At 42.0% G+C, this 24,175-nt stretch overlaps 1 protein-coding gene across 4 annotated transcripts; it reads right to left on the bottom strand.

Annotated features, from left to right (window-relative positions):
* Positions 1-49: 49 nt before the first annotated feature.
* Positions 50-24,008, bottom strand: uxs1 (UDP-glucuronate decarboxylase 1). Of its 4 annotated transcripts, none has more exons than XM_076040329.1 (17): positions 23,647-24,008; positions 23,192-23,334; positions 21,764-21,823; positions 20,921-20,948; positions 20,552-20,600; positions 19,437-19,480; positions 19,249-19,309; positions 18,911-19,091; positions 18,179-18,283; positions 17,998-18,057; positions 17,159-17,280; positions 11,795-11,914; positions 11,440-11,483; positions 5,984-6,044; positions 3,836-3,893; positions 2,094-2,197; positions 50-921 (listed from the first exon to the last, which is right to left on the bottom strand). In XM_076040329.1, the coding sequence occupies exons 2-17, from the start codon at positions 23,280-23,282 to the stop codon at positions 790-792; spliced, it is 1,320 nt and encodes a 439-aa protein (XP_075896444.1). In that variant the 5' UTR covers positions 23,283-23,334; positions 23,647-24,008; the 3' UTR covers positions 50-789. The 4 variants fall into 4 exon arrangements, with proteins under 4 accessions (XP_075896444.1, XP_075896443.1, XP_075896442.1 ...); XM_076040328.1 differs by having other exon boundaries at positions 23,192-23,398; XM_076040327.1 differs by having other exon boundaries at positions 23,192-24,008.
* Positions 24,009-24,175: the final 167 nt, after the last annotated feature.

Below are 24,175 nucleotides of genomic sequence, written 5' to 3' on the forward strand. Positions count from 1 at the left end.
GTCTCTCTCTTTCTCCAACTCTGAAGACATCATCAGAGTCATTTCCCAATTTGTTTTATATAATACCCAAAATATTTTATTAAAATAACATCATTTGAAATCCATAAAGCACATCCTGACGTAAAAGGTTTCACAAAAGCAGAAACACGGTGGTGTCCCTGGTAAAAACACAGTGATGCTCCTCACAGTCTTTGAAAGAAGACTTTTTCTCGCTGACTCCTGCAGTGAAACTGTGGGAGCTACCGACGGGTGTTGATGGCCACTGAGAGGACAAACGGTACAGTGGGACAAACAGGAAGTCAGGTCACTCGTCTCTGCGGAGGACACACCATTACACTGATTAAACAGACGCGTACTGAAGTATAATATGATCTGTATCTCTCATCAAGTCTGTGATTTAAATAGCAAAAAAAGCACAAATTCACAAGAAAAAAAAAGAAAAAAAGGCGCGCTGGGATTCGGGACACCCCGCATGGACAAACTTTCTCTGATTCGGGCTCGTCCGCCAAAAGCAACGCGAGCTCAGGTGTGGAAGCGCATACCAAACAGCAGCTGCAGCTCCACGACAAGGCAACGCTATTTTTTTTTCTCCCAGAAACTGTCTGGAGAAAAAAAAAAAAAAGTCTCTTCTTCAAAAAGACGAACGAATTAAAAAGAAAAACAAGCAAAACCACCAGTCCCACTGAGCTTTGCTCAACACTGCATCTTCAGAGCGGCGCTCTTGGCTCGTCCTCAGCGGCTTCGAGAAACGTCCGCATTAGCATTTTGGAAAAGAGTCCGCGGCGACACTCAGTTGTGTCTGGGCCGTCCTTTCTTCATGCGGGCAGCTTTGGGCTTGGGGATGTACTGGTTGTTGGCCTGGTGCTCCAGCTCTCGGCTGAAGTACTGGATGGTTTTGTTCAATCCCTCCTCCAGAGGCACCTGTCGACACACAACATCACCACGTCAGGCGCTTAGACAAAACAAAAACAAACAAAAAAAACACACACAGACTGAAACACAGACTCGAGAAGGAGAACGACAACTGGCTCCATTCAGTGGAAATATTAGTCTTTAAGCACAATGCTGTCTTTATCGAAGTCGATTGCGTTTGCGTGCCTTGCCTGCAGAGACGTCACGCTATTGTGAGAGGAAGTCACAAGGACAGTCGCAAAAGACTCCGAGGAGGGGCTTGGTTTCACACACACACACACACACACACACACACACACACACACACACACACACACACACACACACACACACACTATAGTTATATATGCAGTATATATATTTACAAAATTCAGTATTCAGCTTATGCCGCAGTGTTCTGTGATTATATGGAAGGGTGGAAACCTCAGTAACGTGCCTCGACGTCTGAGGACGTCAGGACTGCAGCACCCTCTCCTGGAGGGGTGAGCAACTACATCAGCTCTTAGCTGCTGCATTCAATTGATTGATTGACTGTTGCACTATTTTTTCCTTTAGACGCACACATATATACATATATATGCACACACATATACATATATATACATACTTATATACACACACATATATATATATATATATATATATATATATATACAATACATTTAGATATACATAAACATATATGTATACACACACACACACACACACACACACACACACACACACACACACACACACACACACACACACACACACACACACACACACACACACACACACACACACACACACTAGATATGATCTTTAACTGAAGGTATTTCAATGCTAAGGTGATTCATGTGCCTAATTCCAGCTGAGCCAAGTCAAGTTAATTTCTTTTAAATTTTTCTATATTTTCTTTTTATTCAAAGGCCTAATTTAGATAAAACAAATAGGAAAAAATACATTGCTAGAATAAATCATAGCTTCACACACTGTCATCAAATGATTTTGGAGCTTCATTTCAACATTACATCTACAATATTAAAATAAGTTACCAAGTAATGCTTGTATTTTTTTTTTAAGACTTGTAGTTCCTAAGTTTTAATTGTTTAAATGATAATATTTGATAGCAATCTGCAGAAATGTTTGCAGGAAGCCCCTCCCAATTGTTCAGTGATCATGTTGGGTGTCGCTCGTACCACCGGCTCCCAGCCCAGCAACATTTTGGCCTTGCGGATGTCGGGTCGTCTCCTCTGGGGGTCGTCCTGGGCCTCTGGGAGGAACTGGATCTGACTGCGGCTCACTGCGTGCACGTGAAAACCGATAGTCAGGCGTTTACATACAGCGAGAAACGCATCAAGTTTGCCCCTGGTCGTGATAAAAAAAAAAATAATCCAGGTAGAACCCAACAAACCTTGAGTGAAAAGAGCAGAACTGCGGGCAGGGAGCAGCTCGTCAGCGCTGGAGTCAGCGCTGGACCGTAAGTAATGACCGTCAGAATTCACTTTGACTCTGGAGATTTGTTTTTTATCATAACCCTGCGTGGTATTTTATTTAATCTATTTCAGAAACAACGCAGGGAACATTGGGAGAGAACGTTTCTCCCTGTCTACATGTAAACAATAATTGCATTTCTCTGCACTGTGGCGCGGCTCGTGTCACAGCGAGTCGCCGTTCGCAGGAGAACAGAAATTGTGTTGTTTTTCTTTCCCCCTTTTTTTTGCGCTTCACTCGATAGAAAAAACAAACAAAAACAAAGTTTGTTTCTGCTCCTGCGAGAAGGAGTGCGTTGATAAACACCCGTGACTTAATTGTGCCGACAGGCAGCCGGAACGACAGGAGCGCGGCTGCGACCGAGGAGAGGCGGTGTTGAACGAGGAGCGCCGTTCACACGTGAACTCCCGAGACGAGACAAAAGCAGGGTAATCTGTCTGGGGGCGACGTCGGGCAACGTGCTCGGTCACACGTGCGTCGGGGGGGAATTGTCTGCATGTGACCTGAGCAAATAGCGAGTCGGCGAGGCTACGGAGGTCGGGCCGCGAGTCAGCCGCCATTTAGCTCAAGGACGGGCGCGGCCGTGACTCAGACCTCCATGTTACCTAAGCTGTTTTCATCCGGTGCCTGACGTTGTGTTTGTTTTGACTCGGCCCAGACATCCCCGGTGGGTCTCATTTTTTCAAACCACATTCCAAGAATCAAAACTCACAGAGGAGCCCTATAGGTTTGTTATCTTTGCTGCACTGTTAACGTTAGCGATCGATGGGTACGGCCGCGCTGACCCCGACGCTGCGATCCCAGCTCGTAGCTATGCTCGCTTTGAAGGGGGTAAAATAAATAAACAGATAGATCAAAATGTCTGAAACTGAATATTTTCGTAAAAAAAAAAAAAAAGAAAAAGTACAAGATCTTTAAAATAACGACAGCTGTCCCCTTTTTTGAAGAATTTTTTTCAGCATTTCTATGCATTCCAGCAGCATTTTTCACTTCTGTGTCAGGCAGGGGGAGAGAGCGAGCGAGAGAGCGAGCAAGCGAGAGAGAGAGAAAGAGAGGGGGAGAGAGAGAGAGAGAGCGAGAGACACCGGGGGAATGTTTTTTTTTGACACTTTCCATTTTCTGTGGCATCTCGGCGTCCTCCTGCACACTTGTGTTAAGGCAGGTGCATGGTTCCCAAACACCCTCCCTTCCCCTGACCCACATCGCAGCTTTGCTCTGCCTCGTGCGCGGCTGCCACCAAAGTAAATCCTTGCCCCAAAATGTTGGAAGAAGAAGAAGAAGAAGAAGAAGAAGAAGAAGAAGAAGGAGAAACAACCAGAGAAATCCACTCTTAGAAATTTTCGGTTAAAGTGTTTGCGTTGCGAGGGGCCCGTGCGGGCGAATACAAAGTGGGACAGACAAAGTGGGCGAAGGCACACAGAGCGACGGCGATCCGTATCGATCTTACCGACAAGGCTCTTGATGAGCTGGGCGAACTCCAATATGGTGTGTTCCTCTGGGTTCCCCTGTAATCACAGTTCAGAACAGCTCCATCAGAGGCTTTTTTCTTTCTTCTCTTTTTTCCAGCTGCTGCGATGCCGTGACCCGTTGGGAGGAGGAGGGGCGTCAGCTGTGTAGCTATCAGGATAAACAACCGGGGGCGCGGGGGGGTGGGGGTGGGGTAGTTTGTGCTTTGGGACTCGGCAGAGTTGCGGCAGAATTTAACCTGTTTAATACTCGAGTGTCTGTTTAGCAGCAGGGACGTACAGAGATCTCTGAATAAAGTTCATATTAGCCCCCCCCCCCCCCCCCCCCGCTCCGCCCACCATAATTGAGTTTCCATAACATAAATAGACGCTGCTCTTTAGAGATGAAATTTCAGATAAAGTGTAGCATGTGCTGGATGAAGAGTGTCCAGATGCCGCTTCTCGCTTCCCCCCCTCAGGCTTCGGAACTGCCTCTTCTTCCCATCAACATCGTGTCATGAACTCAGAGATAAACCAATTTCTAGGACGCTTGAAAAAGTGGATGGTGACTCATGTTTCTCGCCCCAAAAAGTTTGGAACTTTCTGCGTTAGGGGCTGCGGTTAGATCCGATCAGGCCGAACTCCCACTGGCGCATCTGAAAAGTGGGTGTGGTGTCAACTAAAATTTAGCAAATCTCCTTCCTATTACAAAAAACAAACAAACAAAAAAAACTGATTAGCATAACACCTGCTGTAAATTACAGAGGAAATCACTAGCTGCGTTTCCATTACCCCGAGAATTGCACAAAAACCTAAATTTCGCAATAAAAACCTGGTCATGGAAACACCTCAACTTTGGAAAACCTCTTAAATACGGCTAAAAGGTTTTGACGCTCTCATGAGGTGGTTTTTCAGAAGTATCGATACAGAGGTATATTGCAGAAGTGTCATGGAAACACTTTTTTCGCCTTTACGTGTCACCGGACACGACGTACGTGGTCATGTGACCGCATTCTGTTTGGACCGAGGAGAAGTGTCAGTAAGACGAGATTTTACGAGCACTTGACTCCATTCAACGGAAACACCTGCGAATTGCAATTTTAGAAATATCGCTTTTATTTTGGGAAAAACCGTCAAGGAAACGCAGCTGTTGTTAAGCACTGAGTAACAGCGAGTGGTGGGTGCCTGCATCTCCACCACCGCAGCCATCGACAATCCAACGTTCCCCTCAGTCTGGGACCCGACTTCACCCTCCAATTACCCACAAACGACCTCCAGACTGTGGCAGTGGAGAGACTGGGACGGCAGCCAACTGTCCTGCCCTGAACCCAAGTCAAGTCATGAACGAAGCAAACAACGTTGGCGGACCCGCAAAACAGTCCTGGCTGGGGAACAGGGATGTCATCGCTCAGCCAGGAAGTGAGGGCCTGCGTATGGTCCAGCCAGCTCCTTATATTGCTGGAGGAGTGAAACACAAAAGCGGCTGTACGTCTCGTCTGTTTCTTGTTATTGTCAGAGCTGAAAGATCCAGCCCCCCCCCCCCAACCCCCCCAAATCCCCGCCCCCTCTGAACAACACAGACAACTAGAGTCGATGCCGACGGGAGAATCGACTGTAGTTCAGCGGGAGGCAAATTTGGAGGAGTTGGACTCCTCAGCGGTTCTGTCCCACCGAGAGCGGGCACGTTTCGAGACGAGTGATGGGGTGCCAACAGAGATACAATCAATACAACTACATAAAACACACACACAAAAAAATGTGGAAAACTTTTTTTTGGGGGAGGGCTGACTTTTACTGATGGGTGTTTAAAATCCAGCGTCAATCAAACCTGCAGTTAGAGCAGGTGTGGGTAAACTGTGGCCCGTTAAGCTTTTTAATCTGGCCCACTGTTTTAAGTGTCATTTCAATAAAGAGCTAAATACCATAGGGCTTCAAAGGCAGACACTTTGTTATAAGGCTTCTGTTGATTTTTAATAGACATTAAAGCACATGTTTTCTGCATATCCCATGATGTATTTGTTTCCTCCTATGAGGTGGGTCACTAAAACACTCCATCCATCTGCTCCTGCTCCGGCCCCCTCTGTCGAATCTTACAAGCCATTGTGGCCCACGGGTCGAAATGTTTGCCCACCCCTGGTTGTAAAACTCACCAAATTGACGGGACTGCTGATGTTGCTGTTCATGAGCAGCACCAGGCCGTTCACCAGGTCACTGTGGAGCACACACACACACACACACACACACACACACACACACACAGTTGTTTTAGTTGTGTGTCGCGCCCCCGCACAGAACAGAAGAGCGCATCGCCGCGTGCAGCCACACCTCGCAGGGACGACAACAACACTGTTATCTCCACTAACATGTTACAGTCTGCGCATGTAATTCAATTCGGCCACTTGTGTGAATTCAATTCCGAGGAGAAAATTGCATCAGGTGCAATTCCTCACCATTGATGCCAAAACAATTTCCGTTTAAGAAAAAAATAAATAAATGTTGAACATTAAAATAGTGTCGGCTGTTTTTTGTCGAGAGGCTCGCCAGCCACGTACACGTGCACGTGCACGTGCGCGCAGACAGTACCATAGAGAGTGTGTTGTGTCCTCCTCCAAGGTTGAGTGATAAACATAACAATGTGGTTATTATATTGCATTGTGTTGCTGCAGCTTGCTGACACTGATGGTTGTTTACGTCAAGCGAGTGTCCAGAAGACCAGGTCGGTCCAAATGAATAAATAAATATCATTTTTTTTTTTTTTATCATTTTTAAGATACATTTCTGGTTAGCAAGTGGAAGAGCTTTCAAATTCAACCATCCTTTCAAGTGAAAAAAAAAAAAAAAAAAATCCAAAGATCAAGTTTTCATAACTGAGCCTGAGGGATTCTGTGACTGTGACAATGCAAATAATTCTTAATAGCTGCACCGGTGATGCAGCCACAGGTGCTAACACAAATAATGTCCAAGTGAAGGTGACAGGTAAGTGACAGACGACCTCACCTGCAGGTCAAAGAGCAGACCAGGGGGAGTCACATGCATATGTATACATTTAGACCCCCCCACACCCCTTATTCATAAAATATGTGTTTTCCCCAAAATGTCAAATTTGCAGTTGTTCACATAACAATAATGCCATGAGTGGTACATTCCAGTTTATATTAACAGATTAACACACACAAAAAAAAAATATTTTAATTTAAACTGCGTCTTCGAGATGTTTTAGCAGGGCTTGTGTTAAAGTCTGAGGGATGGTAAGGCAGGAGGGAAATGATAAGGATCAATAATGAATTGTGCATGGTTTCATATGTTGGCGAATGAGCAGGATGCACAATAAGGACCAATGCAGTTCAGACTAATCCCTTTTAAAACTGTAAACACACACACACACACACACACACACACACACACACACACACACAAAATCCACCAAAGGGGGAAATGCGTAGATACGTGTGTTTGCGGTGTGTGTGTGTGTGTGTGTGTGTACACAGGGCTTCATGCCCTGAATTATACGCAGCCACATGCAGCCACAATGGGTGGACGATGCAAAGCAGCTCGGCTGACTGTGGACACATGGAAATGAGGCGGCGGCTCAGAGCTTCTTCCCCATCAATCACGGCGCCGAGGGGACGAGAGCGCCAGCTCCCCCGACGCCGAGAATCGACGGGGATCTGGCGCGCGACTAACGATGATTTGAACAACTCTGACTAATCTCTCAACTATCTTTTCAATTAACTGCCTGATTGGACGACGTCATCAATTTCATTTTCGCTTTTTTTTCCTTTTCTTTTCTTTTTTTTTTTTAAATCAAAGGCAGAATGGTGTCGTTTTGTTTGTTTTAAGTTGACGGTGCAAAAGCAAAAGGGGCTTTGACAGGAAGCCAAGGACTGACACACACACACACACACACACACACACACACACACACACACACACACACACACACACACACACACACACACACACACACACACACACACACAGCTTAGTGTGAAGACTCCAAATGAGCAAAGACTTTTTGCCAGCACCAGTCAATAAAATCAATCAAATCTGATGATTAACAGTAAGTTTCAGATAGTTTAACAGATAGTTTCTCTTTGTCGATCGGTTGGGTCTTGTGATTAACGCTTTGCTCGTGAGCTCGGCAATATAGCGGCTTGCGAGTGAAGCGGCGCAATAAATGGATGAAGAAATCTGATTGAGAGCAACTTTTAACCACCAAATACGAGCCTTTTTATTTTTTTACTGCAGCTCTGTTTGTTGTTGTTTTATTGACAGACTCTTTGGCTGCGCCGCGCATTCACCAGAAAATGTTGATGCCGACAATCTGAGCGCCGTGGAGCCCTCTGGATGGCAAATCACGTCAAAGCGTAAACTCATTCCCCCCGGCATCATTTGCACACAGTTTGATTGACAAAGCTAATTGAATTATTGTAGTTGCGTCAAGCCCTTGATATGGAAATCACCCCTAACGACTGTGAAGGAAGGTTTCCTTTGCTTTATTCAGATTACACGGTGGTGAGATCAGTGATGTTTAGCGATGGTTTAGAGACACTGGCTGCATTTCCATTACCCCTAGAATTCTAGAGTAACCTAAATATCACAATAAAAAAAATTGGTAATGGAAAAACCTAAACTTCGAAAAACCTCTAAAATATCACTAAAAGGTTTTAACGCTCTCATGAGGTGCTTTTTAGACGCATCGATACAGAAGTATGGACGTGACGTACGGGGTCACGTGACCAGTTCCATTCGAGTGAGGAGGAGGAGACGGAACATTTTTTACAAGTAATCAAAGAGAAAAACAGAACAGCCATTCTGGACAGCATTCAATGGAAACACCTGCAAATCGCAATTGTACTTTGCTGAAACTTTTGAAATTTCGCTTTTATTTTGAGAAAAACTGCAATGGAAACGCAGCTATTAAAAGAGAAGACGAGAGGCTGAGCTGAAGAGGGAATTAGGGGGTGGGGGGGAAGCTTCTCTTTTGGAGTGACCATGATGGATGTGAGCACAACAGAGGGACAGAGCATGTTAGATGTTGGACATGGACAGAGGAAGGACGGTGAACATAGGGATGGAGGGATGCTGAGGTCGCCACTGGCAGGCGGGAGGTCAGGAGGAGGAGGATGAGCAAAATAAGGAGATTTATGGACGTAGTGGGAGAGGACATGAAGTTAGTCGGTGTGAGAGAAGAAGACGCAGGGGGGCGGATACAGATGGAGGCGGACGATTGGCTGTGGCCGCCCGCCCCTGAGGGGAACAGCCAGAAGCAAAAAGCAGGAGATGTGCAGTTCCGCTCTCATGTACGGAACGAACTCGCACATTCCCTCGCAAAGCTCGATGAAAGTGTATTAAGACGTATGACCATCATTACTGCTTTATGTCTTTTATGTACACTACCAGTCAAAAGTTTGGACACACCTTCTCATGCAATGTTTGTTTTCTACACTGCAGGCGGATACTGAAGACATCAAATGACTTTGTTGAAACACGCCCCTTCATTTCTTTGAATAACAAATCATATTTGTGTCTCCTTCAGTCGTGTCCCATTTCTTTGCTCGTCACCTAATTGACAATCTGACCTCAGTCATCGTCTGAGAGTTGTTAAAAGCATTTCATCTGTGATAATAACTCCTGCAGCAGAAAGGTGCGCAGGTTAAAACGTCATGCATCCTGTTATCCACTGCACACGCATGATAATCTGCACGGCAACAAGCTCTGAGAATAGCGCCTGTTGAACCTTGTCCTGTTATTCCACTGTTGTACAACTGACACCAAATAAGGTAAAACTTTTATGTGACTAGTATTCTTCCTTTTCTGTGAAACACCTATAGAGGAGCGCACCCAACACGTGCGTGCGCTCCTCCACAGACTCTGCCATGATGGTTTGAACCTGTACCTTCAGGCTTGAATAAAATGCACAAAAACCTCTTTGGATTGCAAAATTTACACAACAGAGTCTGGTGAAGAAATACATGCTAATGGCAATAATAACTTAAAATAAAAGCACCACTTTGAGTTCTGAGCATAAAAAAATTAATTAATTTCTACAAAATGACCTCTCTCAGTACGTTTTTCAATGGATCAATCAGTGGTGTAGTGGGCGATGCCCTTGTGCAACTTTACACAGCTTCACATTTTGTGCCATTGCCTTGGAATTTTTCCAACACCTATTTTTTTTCAAGAAAAGAAGCCCTCTTTCACCTCTCCCTTCATTTCGCACTTGTACAAAGAGGCTGCCGCCAAAATTACAATTCATTTCCGCCGATGAAAAGCACCGCAGAGCTATTTCAAAGGAAAATAATCTGTTCTTTCCCCACTGTTTCGTGTTTTCTTCCTTCAGCACAATGTTCACATCCATCACATTGTGAAACATTTCACACCGTCTGCTTATTCCGCACCTGACCCACAATAAGCCATCAGTGTTCCAGGCTCACTACTCTGTACGTCAGGCTGCTTTTACACTCCCGACGCCCATTTCAAGTACATTAACTCCAAAGAGAGAATGGAAGTAGTTTGTCTCTTCTTTTCAGTCAGAAGAGTATTTATTCCGTGTCTGGTTTGCAGCAGATGAATGACATGTTCTGACATGAGGGAAAGTTTACCGGCCGACGCGTGCGGTTGAGTCAACTCGCGCGGCGTCGTTGTGCAACTGCAAAGATGAAGCAAGCAAACGCCGCAACCGCTGACTTTCACGAGCAAGCTAAAGGTCCCATATGATTTTCCAATGCTTTTTAGCCCTTCAATGACATTTTCGGAAATAAATCAGATGTATTTTGCTCTACTATGCAGAAAGTGCCCCCTAAAACAGCAGTTCATCAACACATCTCATGGTTGGCATGTCTTTGTTCTTTTAAACATTCCTCCTGACAAGTGGAACACAACAAGGCGCCGGTTTGACCAGGAACTGTTTTCTGGAAGATCCACAGAGGTTTTTATTTTTGGGTAATTATTCCTAGATGGGTGCTCAGTTGGGATGAAAAATAAAGATGTGAACATTCTGTGCAATGCGGGACCTTTAATAACGTCTCCCTAATTTTGTATGCCTGCCAAATCATCACATCGAAGGACGGCGTCCCCGAAGACCTTGGGCGTTAGATGTTTATAAGGCACTAAGGTCAAACAGCAGGTGAGTGTTTGGAGGAGATACGAGTCGCATCAAATGCTCACTGTGTCTGATCTTTCAGCTTCAAATGATTCAATTAATCTCATCACCACCAGCACAAACACCAATAAACATGTGTTTTTTTAAAAAAAAAAAAAAAAGCCAGCTACATATTCCTGTATCTGTTCTTTCAGGAGGAAAGACGTCCAACTGCTGGTATTTAATTATCAGCATCAAAGTCCAAGTTAAGGCGGCGACTGCGCACCGTGTTTAAAATTCTTACACGTCAACAAACAGAAAAATGAGCATGCGCACTTTGATAAACATTAAACCGCGGAGAAAAGAAAAAATCATTTTGCTTTCGCCAGTTCCCCCGAAAAGGGAGGCAATTACACAAAGTCTCCGCTTAGTGGGTGATTATATTAGTGGGATCTGAACTAAATAAATTAGTCTTTTTGCAACTAATAAGAGAAATAAATTAAACTGATTTTGCAATCTTACCTCACATACTGAAAAGCTCTTGTTTGGGAGCCAGTGCCGTACACCTGCAACAGCAACAACAGCATGATTACTCAAGGTGGGAAGAAGGAACTGCTTTGGATTCATAATCATTTTGTTGTTTTCCCTTAATAAAGACTCCCTTATTTAAGACCTACGAATATGAAACAAACCAGCATCTGGCTGAGGCCGCTCAAGAGGTGTTAAAATCAAACACAAGTGCTCTCAGAAGTGGATTACGGCACGATGTCACGACGGCGTGACAGAGGTGCATCTATAAATATACAATACCGGTCCTTACTCCAGCCTGCTGATGAAGACTGCTCGTGAAAAGGAAGAAGAAGCGTAGCATGCGTACCGTGAGCGGCTCTCCCTGCAGCGCCTGCAGGATGAAGTTGCTCACGACTCGCCCGTCGTTCATGTGCATCCTGGAACCAAAGGTGTTGAAGATCCTCGCCACCCTCACCTCCACTCCTTCCTATGGGGGAGGAAAAAACATGAGCCCAAGCGTTTTTATTTATTCATTTGTGTATTTTTTACATTTTTCTCCAGTTGTTTGGGTATAATAACAGGTTAGTCGCACGTACTAAACGAAGCACCAAGTGCAGCGCTGATTTGTTCCACGAGCACAGAAAATTAAAGCTCGCTGATCTTTGAGGACTCTCATGAATTTGTTATGGAAAGTCAAGATAAGTGAGCTGATCCTTCGAGCTTTAAAGATAGAAAAACAGCTTATGGCCTGCAGCAGCGTGATCAAGCGTGAGCCGCACATATGCCGCCCATATGTCGCTAATAATATTTGATACTTGCAAATGTTGGGGCTTCACAAAAGGAGCCCGGCGTAGCATTTATCGTCATCTATGGTTAGTCTGAGCAGCACATAGCTGCTTGTAAATTAAAGGTATTTAAACATCAGACCATTAAATTGTGTATTAAAGCGCAGCTGTAATCAGTGAAGTGTTAAGACTTCAACTGGGCGTGTCATTTAGTCCCAGACAAATGACTTAGTCCCAGACAAAACGGTAAATACCTCATTACAAGCTTCTGCCTTGGATATTATATACGGTACACTATAGACCGCTTCCAGCGCAACGTCACAGGAAATACGTGCGCGCAGCATTGGGTCAGAAAACCACTGAACTCTCACAACGTCTATGGGAGAACGTCACTTTTGGTAACGTCGGAACAGAAAGCCAAACGCCTAATTTAATGAAACACAAAACAAATAAAGATCTGCGCTGTTTCGCTTGCTACTCTATCAAGTTTCTCTTAAAAACAAACTAAGTTAGGAGTTTCCTGGATTTTATGGGCAAAGCCATCGTGAATCAACATTTCTGGCTCTTAATGTTTCTGAATATTGGATTCTAATGGACAATTGGAATAAGGAGTCTACAAAATATACTATTCATAATATATACATATACATGTATATATATACATATATACATATATATATACATATATATACATATATACATACATATATACATATATACATATATATATACATATATACATATATACATATATATATATATATATATATATATATATATATACACATACATACATACATACATACACACACACACACACACACACACACACACACATACATATACTGTATATATATACATATATATTCATATATGTACATATATACATAGACATGTATGTATGTATGTATATATATATATATATATATACATACAGTATATACATGTATAAGTATATGAAATTTCTTGATTATGTGTGATAATTATGTGTAATGTGAAGTTTTTATGGCTTTTTTTGTAAAACCTTTTCCTCTCCAATGACTCAAAATTGTCATGTTCATGTATATAAGCCACTCTCTTTAGATGAAAATATGCCTTTTTGTGGACGATCCTTTATAGATTGCTCTTTGGTTCTGTTTAAATTGTATCACAATTACTCCCATCACATGCTCCCTCACGCGTTAAACACATTCTGCATAGGTTGTTAATTGCTCAAGCTTGCTTTCTGGAGCTGAATTACCTGCATTGTGATGACGCATACAAAGGAACTAAACTCGGACAAAGAATTAATGAGGCCGTCAGTATCACAGGTGCTCACAAAGAACCATCCATGTGAGAAAACCCTTCCTTTTTTAAAAATCAATGGCCTTCATAAGTCACCCTCAGCACAGCCCAGTGCTATTCCAGACAGGATGTAGGCCACATCATATGAATAAAAACATTAAAATTAAGGGGAAGTTTTTTTTCCCCCCATCTAAAGTGTTGAATGTGGAGTTTGACGGACATCGCATGCAAAATGTATTCAGCACCGTGAGCAGATCTGTGCCCTTGCAAAGGACAAGGACACAATGAGGACAACATGATGAAGAGGTCCTGGAAGGTGTGTGTGTGTGTGTGTGTGTGTGTGTGTGTGTGTGTGTGTGTGTGTGTGTGTGTGTGTGTGGGGGTGGGTGTGGATTTGTTGGAAGATTTCCACAGATTCTACAACCAATTAGGTGTGAAACCACCACTATTCCAATAGGGGAGGATACACAGAAGTGGAAGAAGTCTGTCAAGACCTGTTTGAATTGGAAAGGACCCATATTATGCAGAATTCATATTACTTATGTCTTGCAACATTAATATGTTGGACTGTAATATGCTGCCCTGTCAGTGAACTCCAAATAAATGAGAAAAGTCCAGTTCCGTCTTTTACCAGCTGTACTTTACAGTACTTCAGCCTGTGCTGAAAAAACATTGTTCTGGAAGTCAGGCCTTTGTGGTGTCACAAAGGGCACACATGCCTCCAGCCAGGCCAGGTGTTGGTTCCACTCTCTAGTAGGAGGTTGGAACCTAAACGGCAGTGGTTCTCAAACTTGGAGGAAGACAACTTTTCCCCCAAAATTTGGGGCTAGAAGCCCCAAATTTGACGTGGCTGTGTCTTGAGGGATCCCGATGAACCTGCAAGTGGTCCCATGTCTCTAGGACAAAGTTGACTTTTGACCCCATAGACTTGCATGGCATTAGGGTTAGCGATAAGGCTGGAATTAGGGTTAGGGTTAGGGTTAATGCTGGAATTTGGGTTAGGGTTTCGGGGTTCCTCATGGGCTAGAAGCCCCAAATTTGACGTGGCTGTGTCTTGAGGGATCCCGATGAACCTGCAAGTGTCCCCATGTCTCTAGGACAAAGTTGACTTTTGACCCCATAGACTTGCATGGCATACAGGATGCTATCAACTATATTCAGCCTTGATAAATATGATGCCTTGTGAAGATCTATAAAATGTGGGATTCATTTCTTGGGAAATGAATCCCACAGGCGACTCTGGTGGAGTCCAAAGTGCAAACTAAACACATGAAAATGGAACAGCTAAATAGATTATTTAGCTTGCTATGAAATGTTTGTCCCCAAGTTCAAACTAATGCTATCTAAATCCACCAGATCAAAAGATGTGTCAATACTTTTGATCGGTTGTCATTTGTTTTTCACTCATACGGCACAAGGCTACAAGCTTGTTGTATTTTTCATGGGCATCTCATCCTTTGGAAGAGACTAAATAGAAGGCACACATCCAACATCCACGTTCAGGTGTTGTGAGGAATAAATAATTGAAAATCTGATCAAAGCCAAAATGTCTAAGTGATTTTCTTTGTTGTTGTTGTTTTTTGCTGTTAATTGGGTTTCAGTCTGGGCTTTTCAGGTTTTTGCCGGGAATTAATACAGGTGGAAATTGGATTTTTATTTTTTAATTCAGAAAGCCTGATAGTGGAATCTTTAGTTTAAATTTCGGTAATTTCAATTTTTTTGGGACAAAACAAATGTTTTTGCATAAAATAAAAAGTTTTACATAATAACACACCATTAACGGACCAAGAACCAGGACAAAATATCTTTAACACCATGAAAATAAACTTAGATATTTAGTTTTACACAAAACTAAATGACCAGCGAATAGAATAGAATGAAAGCTTTTTTCTGTTAAAAAAAACAAAAAAAAAGATTGGATTCTCAGAACATGTGTAAGACAGTGTTCATTCATGAATATTTCATCACCATCAATATTTCACACTTGATATTGAACAGCATCTTTGGCTTTCGAGAGTAACAGATAAGGAGCCACGGGTGTTTTTGTCACACAGCTACTCATCGCGAGGACGAAGGACGGCGTGGTACACTCACGCAGGGCGACTTTCAAAAGATGCATGCCCAATGTTAAATAACACGTGCATCCACTGGCAGCCGAATATCAATGTTCGGCAGTTGGCGCCCGGGACGCGTGCGGACGCCGTTAACCTGCAGTAGATTAGCTTGATCGGAGTCATTAACAGTTTTGACAGGGCAAGTGTGTTGTGTTGCGCGGCGCACCGGATGAAAACGAATGAGTCTAGGCGTTGACGTGCGAAACGGGGCCGGCGGGGGGGGGAAAGCTAATGAGGAAAAAAGGATGCGCGCAGAGTGGACACGTGCTCTCGCAACTCAAACGCGGGCAACATCGTTATGGCAGGGCCGTTCATTTTGAAAAAGCGCTGCTTTGCTCAACAGTCACTGCGGCACTGCTTTCCGTGCCGCGCTACAAGATAATGAGCGCTGCCGTTTTGAAAGCAAATAACATCGGGGGTTGAGGAGCAACTAGGAAATGACACTCCTAACCGACTCGATTTACATCCAAAATACGGCTGTGAATAATTAAACAACTTTTATGCGACTTTGTGGAAAGCGTGTCGACCATTTAAATAGCAAAACAGAGACTCTGACATCTTAAAATGCAATTTCATCACAGAGTTCAGGCCATCGGCTTCCCGCGGTATAAATAGGGCCGTGAAGAAGATGCTTTTTCACGCGGCGCATAACCCTCACTCATCAGTTTTGAAATGTTAATGGATTTTGATTACATGACTGGGCAGTCGATGTAATGTGTGATATTCTCGTCTCAGTGTGCAAGCGACTGACAGTTCGATACTGAAAGATGATTATTTCCAAGAATTCTCTCAGAAGGTGTGAAAGAAATAATGAGCAGCTGAGGAGGAGAGGAAGACAAGGCAGATAAATAAATATCACCTGCCTGGAGGAAAGGCAAGAGAAGTCAATCATATCTGATCATCAAAGGCTGGTGTCAATCAACCATCACAGGGGGAATGGAATAAAAGAAAAAGAAAACTCAGTCGCCAAAAATCGCCAGGCTTTTTAAGGGGCAGAGCAGAAAATTTTACTTTATACTCACATAACATTTGCAACACTTTGTTTGTTCCATTCAATGTCATGTTTAATTAACATTGTGAGATTTACTTACCTATAGGTACGTGACCCACTGACATACAGCGTGGAGGACCCAATGAAACGCTTTTTTTTCCTGTTTTATTGTTGCTGAATTATACTTTTCAATTACAGATAACAGGAATAAAGTTTTGGTTTTCTTTTCAACCTTTTGTTCTACTCACAATTGTAAGTGAGCCACACTGTGTTTATGGTTATGACCTCGACCACACGTGGCCTTTGCATGCAGCTAAGCGTTTCCAATTGAATGAATTAACTGATGCACAGCAGTCGACCCGGCAACTGCTCAGCATTTCAGGAAAACTGATGAGCCAAGACTCTAATCAAATTCAAAACACCCAAAACATTTTCTAATTCTAAAAGTCTATTAATGTGCTCGGTTAGACTTCTCTCTTAGCTATTGTGCTGGAGAAAAAAAAAAAAAAACATTCTTATGATTACCTAATATCTTCTATGAGTGTTAACAACAGTACCTGTTTCATGTAAGCGTAGCACATTGTCTCAGCCACACGCTTGCCCTCGTCGTAGCACGCTCGAGGACCAATCGGGTTCACATGCCCCCAGTAGTCCTCATTCTGCGGGTGCACTTCCGGATCTGCAAAAAAAAAACAACATACATTTCAAAGCCATTTCTTGGGTGACTTTGTCACTGTTATCTGTGGTAACGACATGTGTCACATCTGACAACGTTTCAGTGCGCTCAAATGTATGTAAAACGCGTAGGGGGAGAAAATTGCTGCGTTTCAGCACTTTACTGATGCATAAGAGATTAGACGAGCCGTCTCCATGGGTAAAGCAGACTAATGGGTCGCTGGAGGTACGGCGCAGCACTCTGATTGGTTCTTCGGATTAAACTCTTTTCTGTCAATTCTTGTTTGGTATAAGTAATTTGTCTTGTCAGAAGGTGTGATGAATGGATTTTGATTTATTATAACTGCCAGCTCTCTGAAGAGGAGAGGAGAAAAAAAAGAAGCAAGGCATAAATATTTCGCTGCTGAAATGAAACCTTGATCAAATCACGTCTTTGTTCTGCTGGAGCTGTCCCCCCGTGTGACTGAAAATGAAAAGAGCTTTCAAAGAGCTCCCCATTGCTGTGACCGAGGTCCTAAAACATAATGTGATGCAGCAGCCAAAAGGCACTAAGTGAAGGTTACGAGCTCACTCAAAGGGAGAAAAACACAATGGTACCAGCACTTATCAAGTTGCCAAAGAAGCCCATTAGGCAACAACTTGACTGGTGAGAAAACTTAATATGGTCATCAGGAGGGAGGGTTGGGAGCACTCAAAGATGATTGGGCAAAGTCTCTCTTACCCCCATAAACCTCTGAAGTAGAAGCCAGCAGCAGTCTGGCCCCCACACGCTTGGCCAGACCTTGGAACACACACAGGGGTTTGGAAAAAGTCACCAAAAAAAATTAAAAAATAAATTAAAAAAATCCAGTTCAAATTCAAATTCAGATCTTGACTCAGCAGCTGTGACTGTGTGCACTCACCAAGCATGTTAAGAGTCCCGATGGTGTTGGTCTTCAGTGTTTTAATTGGATTGTACATGTAGTTGGGAGGAGAGGCTGGAGACGCCAGGTGGTAGATCTGGTCCACTGTCAAAACAAACACATAGAAACAGGGCATCCAAATGACCCTATGTTTAAACATTTTAACATTTTATAGCTGTCATCTGATGCTCTATTCAATAAAACAAGAACTCATCATTTGTGGGGAAAATATCCTAAATACAAAAACATTAAAATTGAAAATATATATATTTTTTAAACTGAATAAAGGCATTGTGAATATATATGTATTTGTATGCAAATATGATGTATTACAGTGTTTCCCAGCCTTAATGAAACTCAAAAAGAATCTTAAAATCTCACTATCACTTACTGTTTGGAATGCTTTTTTCCTGTTTTATAATAATCATTTCATGGGAACTGGAAGCTGTAACTGCTCTAATGTCACAGGGGATGGAGGGAATGAGGGAACACTGCCAACGCTGCTGAAACAAATCCCTGGGGAAACACTGGTGTGGCTATTTGAGTGAAGTGAATTTGGCTTTCATTGCTCACAGAATGTTTAAAGGTCTGAGCTTTGATTATCCTGATTATCAGGGCTATATCAATATCAATGCGTTGTTCATGAGGTTCTACAACTTTGGATAATGTATCCAAAGTAGAAAGTTGCTTCGGTTACATTTTCACATGACATGCAAGAACTTCGCTGCTCACCCTCAATATAAAGGGGCTCCACCACATCGTGATTGATGAGCTCAAAGTTTTCATGGCCGATCCAGTGCTCGACGTTCCTTTTCCTCCCCGTGAAGAAGTTATCCACCACAGTCACCTCATGGCCGTCCATCATCAGCTTGTCAGTGAGGTGGGAACCCACAAAACCAGCCCCACCAGTAATCTAGCAAAAATAAAAGCAAACAAACAAAATAAAAACACATGTATTAAAAATACTATACTGTAATAATAATAATAATAATAATAATAATAATTATGAAGATGGTAATAATAATAATAATAATAATAATAATAATAATAATAATAATAATAATACATACTAAAATTCTTTTGCGATCCTTTTCTGAAAGAAATTTTACGGGTGGGTACTTCTGGAAAAAGCTGAGACAAAGAAAGAAAGATAAATGAAGTGACAATGATTTTCTGTTTTTGTCACTTTGACATTTCCTGAAAAATTCTAAAGAGAACAAGTTGGCACATATTTATACATGAAGAATAAGATGCACACCTTTGTTCCAGATCCCGAATCTTCTCTTTGAGGGGTGCCACCGCCTAATGCCGGACAAGAAGTGAGAGATATGAGATACTAAAGTAGAAATCAATTTACCTGGTAAAAAAAAAAATAAAACCTTTTCAAAAGCAGATACCCTGGAGAAACGAGGGAGTACGTGAGATCTTTTTAACCTGGCCATAACAGCATTGTTCAAGATTCGCTCCCAAACTCTGCTTAAAGTAATTCCACAGGTTGAGTTAAATATCCTTGAAAAAAAATGACCCACTCATTCAAAACACTGAGAATTTACCATTACGAAGGAATTGTGTAAGCCTTTCATAACAGCACTTATGTGATGTGCAGCTACGTCAGACACGGTTCTCAGGATGAGTCAGATCAGCTGGTTCCTGGTATCTACAACCATTCTACGAAATGATGGAGCTTTTGCATCTGCTCCAACCCTTGGCACAACAGTCTATAAAAAATTTACCAGACAATATTACGGCTTGTCTTAAATGGCATGAAAAACACTGGCGAAATATACACAGAGTGGGTTGATTTGTACGTGGGCAAATAGAGAAGCAGTCTTCAACAGCAACACAAGGTAAATCATTAATGCGCACACATGAATTCATACAAGCATAGAGCGAGAAGCGCAACATACCCAGATGTGTTCGGACGCAAAGGGAGGCATTAAGAGATCTTTTTCGCTGACATTTAATTAGGCCGTCCCTTTTATTTACAAAGAAAACAGGCGATAGATACTAATTAGCATCCAAACTCTGCAGTCAGCGACAATGAAACAGAAACAATTGAAGAGATAAAATTTGCACTTTCCGAAATCAGCTCTTTTAACTCAATATTATTTTTTAAACCGTCATTTTAATTTATTCAAGTATTTATACACTTTTCCTGCAAATTCCTTTGGTATAATCACAATGGAGCATAGGATTTTCCTACGGTTGCACAACGATTTATTGGCCCAATAATGCAAAAACTAGGTCAAACTCAGGCTTAAGATTTTGATAAGACACACGTTCAAAAACAAGTTAATCGAAAGATAAACAACACAACATGACAAAATGCAGCAGATTCTCCCGGCTGTGTGAAAACCTGCAGGTTAGACTCACTTCCTCAATTCTCTGCTCGATCTTCATCTCGTCATTCTCTTGCAACGATCTGGAGACAAGACAACAAATAGATTTTTTTTTTTTTTTTTTTTTTTTTTTTTAAAAAGGTGGATTTGCTCTTGGCTGCCATAATCACACAAGGGGCAGAGAAAACAAACCACAACTGCAAGTGCAGCACTATTTTAAAGCAATATCCCACTCAATCCCAGGGAGTCACTAAATAAATTAGACTAAAATCAGCTGTATTTTAGTCAAGACAAATAAGAGCATCAAATAAGTAAGTAAGTAAATCTGTCCATCTCTGGGTACTGTTAGACTTATGGTGAACATTAATTTTGCTCGAGGAGGAAGGGAATAAATAAACTGTACCTCATGTTTGTATATGTTCCCCAGACAGCTGAAAGAGAGAAGATAAAGAACACAGAGAATCATCAATCGTCAGCTCCAAGACAGACTGAACTCAGTCTGCAGAGTAAAACGAAGGGCACGAAACCAAAAGGTACGGAAAGAAGTGGATTATAAATATATAACAATAAATGTACACGTGCGTCTAGTCAATAGAATTATGTTGACAATGATTTACAAATTGGTTAAAAAGAAAAACTTTGTTTAGTTGAAGCCTAAGTGACGTTTTAAATGTTGATTTTGTAACGTTCTTGCTTGATTGGCTTTCTGTTTGTTTAATTTTGGTTTATGTTACTTGTTTGTTCAAAGAACACAGAGGAGAAAGAAAGATGTTTGAGCTGCAGCAGCTTTTTAGAAACTGGAAACAAAGGTTGTTTGGCATTTCTGTTGATGAATGCCAAACAATTTGAGCCGCGGCCACCAATTAACAACGGCAGCTCAAAATGAGTTATTGTGACTGATTGCGGCTTGTTGTCTGCCTGGTGGCACACACAGAGCCATTACTATGATTCCGTCCATCAATTCAGGATGTAATACAGAACACCAGTATATCTGCATGTCAGCTGCAGAATCTCTTAAGAAAAAGTTTTTGGTCATCTGCTTTTCTCTCTATTGCAATTTAAACTATATTAAAATCAGTTCTTGTTATTACCAAAATGAAAAAAACAAACAAAACTGATTCCTTATTTACCAAACACAAAAAGTGACTTAACAAAAGTAAATCAAAAGCATCCGTCACGCTCGATTTTAAGTCCATTGAACTAAACTAGATTGAATCATTTGATATCTCTTGCATAAGCAACAAACCTCCTTCTGATGGCTTATATCCCATAACAAGGCAAGGCAGAAAATCTGGACACAGACAGCCTGTTGATGAGTTGTGTGGAAAGAAATTAGCACTGCTACAAAAAAAAATCCATAAAGTCAATGAATTTAGATTATGAAGAGCATTGCCATCATATTTTATCATTGTGTCATTGTTGTGTGAATGTCTCATGAACCGTTGGGTCACTTGTGCATGATGCAGCGGTCAGAAATGCATAGAGAGCAACTGGTATTCTGACAACAAACAAATGACTGTTTCTGTTGTTTAGCTTGCCTGGTGCTGGTCAATGGCATCTGCTAGTTTTCCAGTTTGATGAGCATGAAAAGTTCATTAAAACAAGTCAATAACTGTTAGTTATTGTTCATTAAAGACCTTGGTGGAGTTGAGGTGGTATTATAACATTGTTTGCCAAGCAACCCCAAAATAAAGACATGCTTTTCTCCTTTCAGCCCAAATTCTTTAGGGAAGAAAACACAAAGTTGTTGTATTGTACAAGAAATATTTGTATTACTGAAATTGTTAATAAGCAAAGTATACCTTTAAAGGTTTTAAGACAATTTCTGAACTCAAAAGGTTTGTGTGTTCAATTATGGTATTTTTTTTTATATAACCCTCACTCTGTACTAAACTAGCCTTTTAATGATTAAGCTACAGGTGCTTTCTGAGTCAGAGCGAAGTCAGTTCTTATTGCTTTTGTCCTAATTAGGACAACACATTTTTAAGTTTAAAATCATGGTCAACCGTCATATGTAGCAGCAAAGAAATGTTTTGTGAAATATGATGACAAGGCTACAAAACAACTCTGAAAATTGTTTTTTGTGTGGTGTGAGGCATCAAATCAAAAGGGACTTTGTCAGGCGCTGTGAGATTTCTGTCATGACATGCAACTTTAAAAGCTGGATTGACTGAACGGATCGCAACGGAAGCATTTCAAACGTGCATTGATTTTGAAGTCACAGACCTTGAGGAGAGGTACAAGCCGTTTCAAAGGAAACAATGGAGTAATTATAGTAATACCTTTCAGGAGTCATGCACAGAAAATGGTTGACTACTTCAGTAATTTATTAATTTAATTAATTAGGGGGGGGGGGGGGGTGCGCATAATCTTGTAAATTAAGGTGATGTGGTCAATTGTATTTCTGTTTAACTACTAATATATTAAAGATCAGGTATCCACAGACCCACCCAGAAAACCCCACATGCTGTTTTTAACTCCTATTGATTATACATTAGGATTATGCCCAGTGAACTTGGTGATTTATTTCGTGCAAAAAAACATTATATGTCCACTTCCCATAGTGTTGTGACAGTTTTAACTACTCACATGAGTTTTCACAGTAGGTGGAGCACAAGAATGGTCAGACTGATCATTGAGGGACAGCTGTGGTATCACAAACCGGTTTACTTACAGGCAATGTAGGCGATCAAAGCGAGGGCGAAAAGTAGCTTCATCATCCTTCTGTTTAAGCCTGCTACCATCCAGACGACCCGCTTCATCATCCGTTAAATGCAACAGGACGTTGAATCCAATGAGCTGCACGTTCAGGTCCAGCTACAGCATTTTGGGTCAAAAGTATTCATGCCTGAGGTACAGCTCGTTCTTCGGGATGTCCTGGCTGTATCAGACAGGCTGTCAGCGAGTTCCAACGCCTTATTTCCATAAAATTAAACTTGCTTGACAAGCCAGGCGAGCTAACTGCTCCTGCTACGTCAACACCAAACGGTGGCAGTTTACGTGGCTAGCGGAGCATAAACAGCGCTGAGTACCAGGTGATGAACTGCGCCGTACCTTAACGTCAACAATTATTTATAAACCAGCTTATCTACGCCATATAATATCATCCTTATCAAACAGATGACTTACCTACAACACGGAAACATCCCATGTGTAGACATTTATCTCAGGACAACATTGAATCGGCGTGGGAACGCCTTAATAGCAAATAACTCCGTGAAGCCCAGAAGCTAGCATTTAGCAGCGCGTTAGCAGTTAGCGACAGCCAGCTTGCTAGCTACCAATCTGACATCTTATTTTTCTGCCGTTGACAGCCGCCGTTAGAGAGACAGCAGTGCCACATCCCACCTCAAGTGTTTGCTGAGGCGTATCCAGTGCAAATAAAAAAGTTATTCATTTTGGAAGTGGGTATAAGCATACACATCAGAGTTAGCTCCGCTCAGTCGGGCGGAAGAATCGATAAGCGATTCCTCGGCGCTCGATTTAGCAGCCTAACTTCTGCGGCTGTGACGTTTGTTTGACTTAGAAATTTTCTCTGTTGGTTTGACTCATTTCTTTAAAAAGAAATTACTTTATCTAAACGCTAATGTCATTTGGCAAAACAGTGTTACAGTTTAGCACAACACCATAGTTCACTTACAAAAGCTCATGTCTCTCC

The sequence above is a fragment of the Nelusetta ayraudi genome, unplaced genomic scaffold, assembly GCF_046127955.1.
Source record: "Nelusetta ayraudi isolate G7.1 ecotype Tasmania unplaced genomic scaffold, CSIRO-AGI_Nayr_v1 ptg000060l, whole genome shotgun sequence".
Lineage (NCBI taxonomy): Eukaryota > Metazoa > Chordata > Actinopteri > Tetraodontiformes > Monacanthidae > Nelusetta > Nelusetta ayraudi.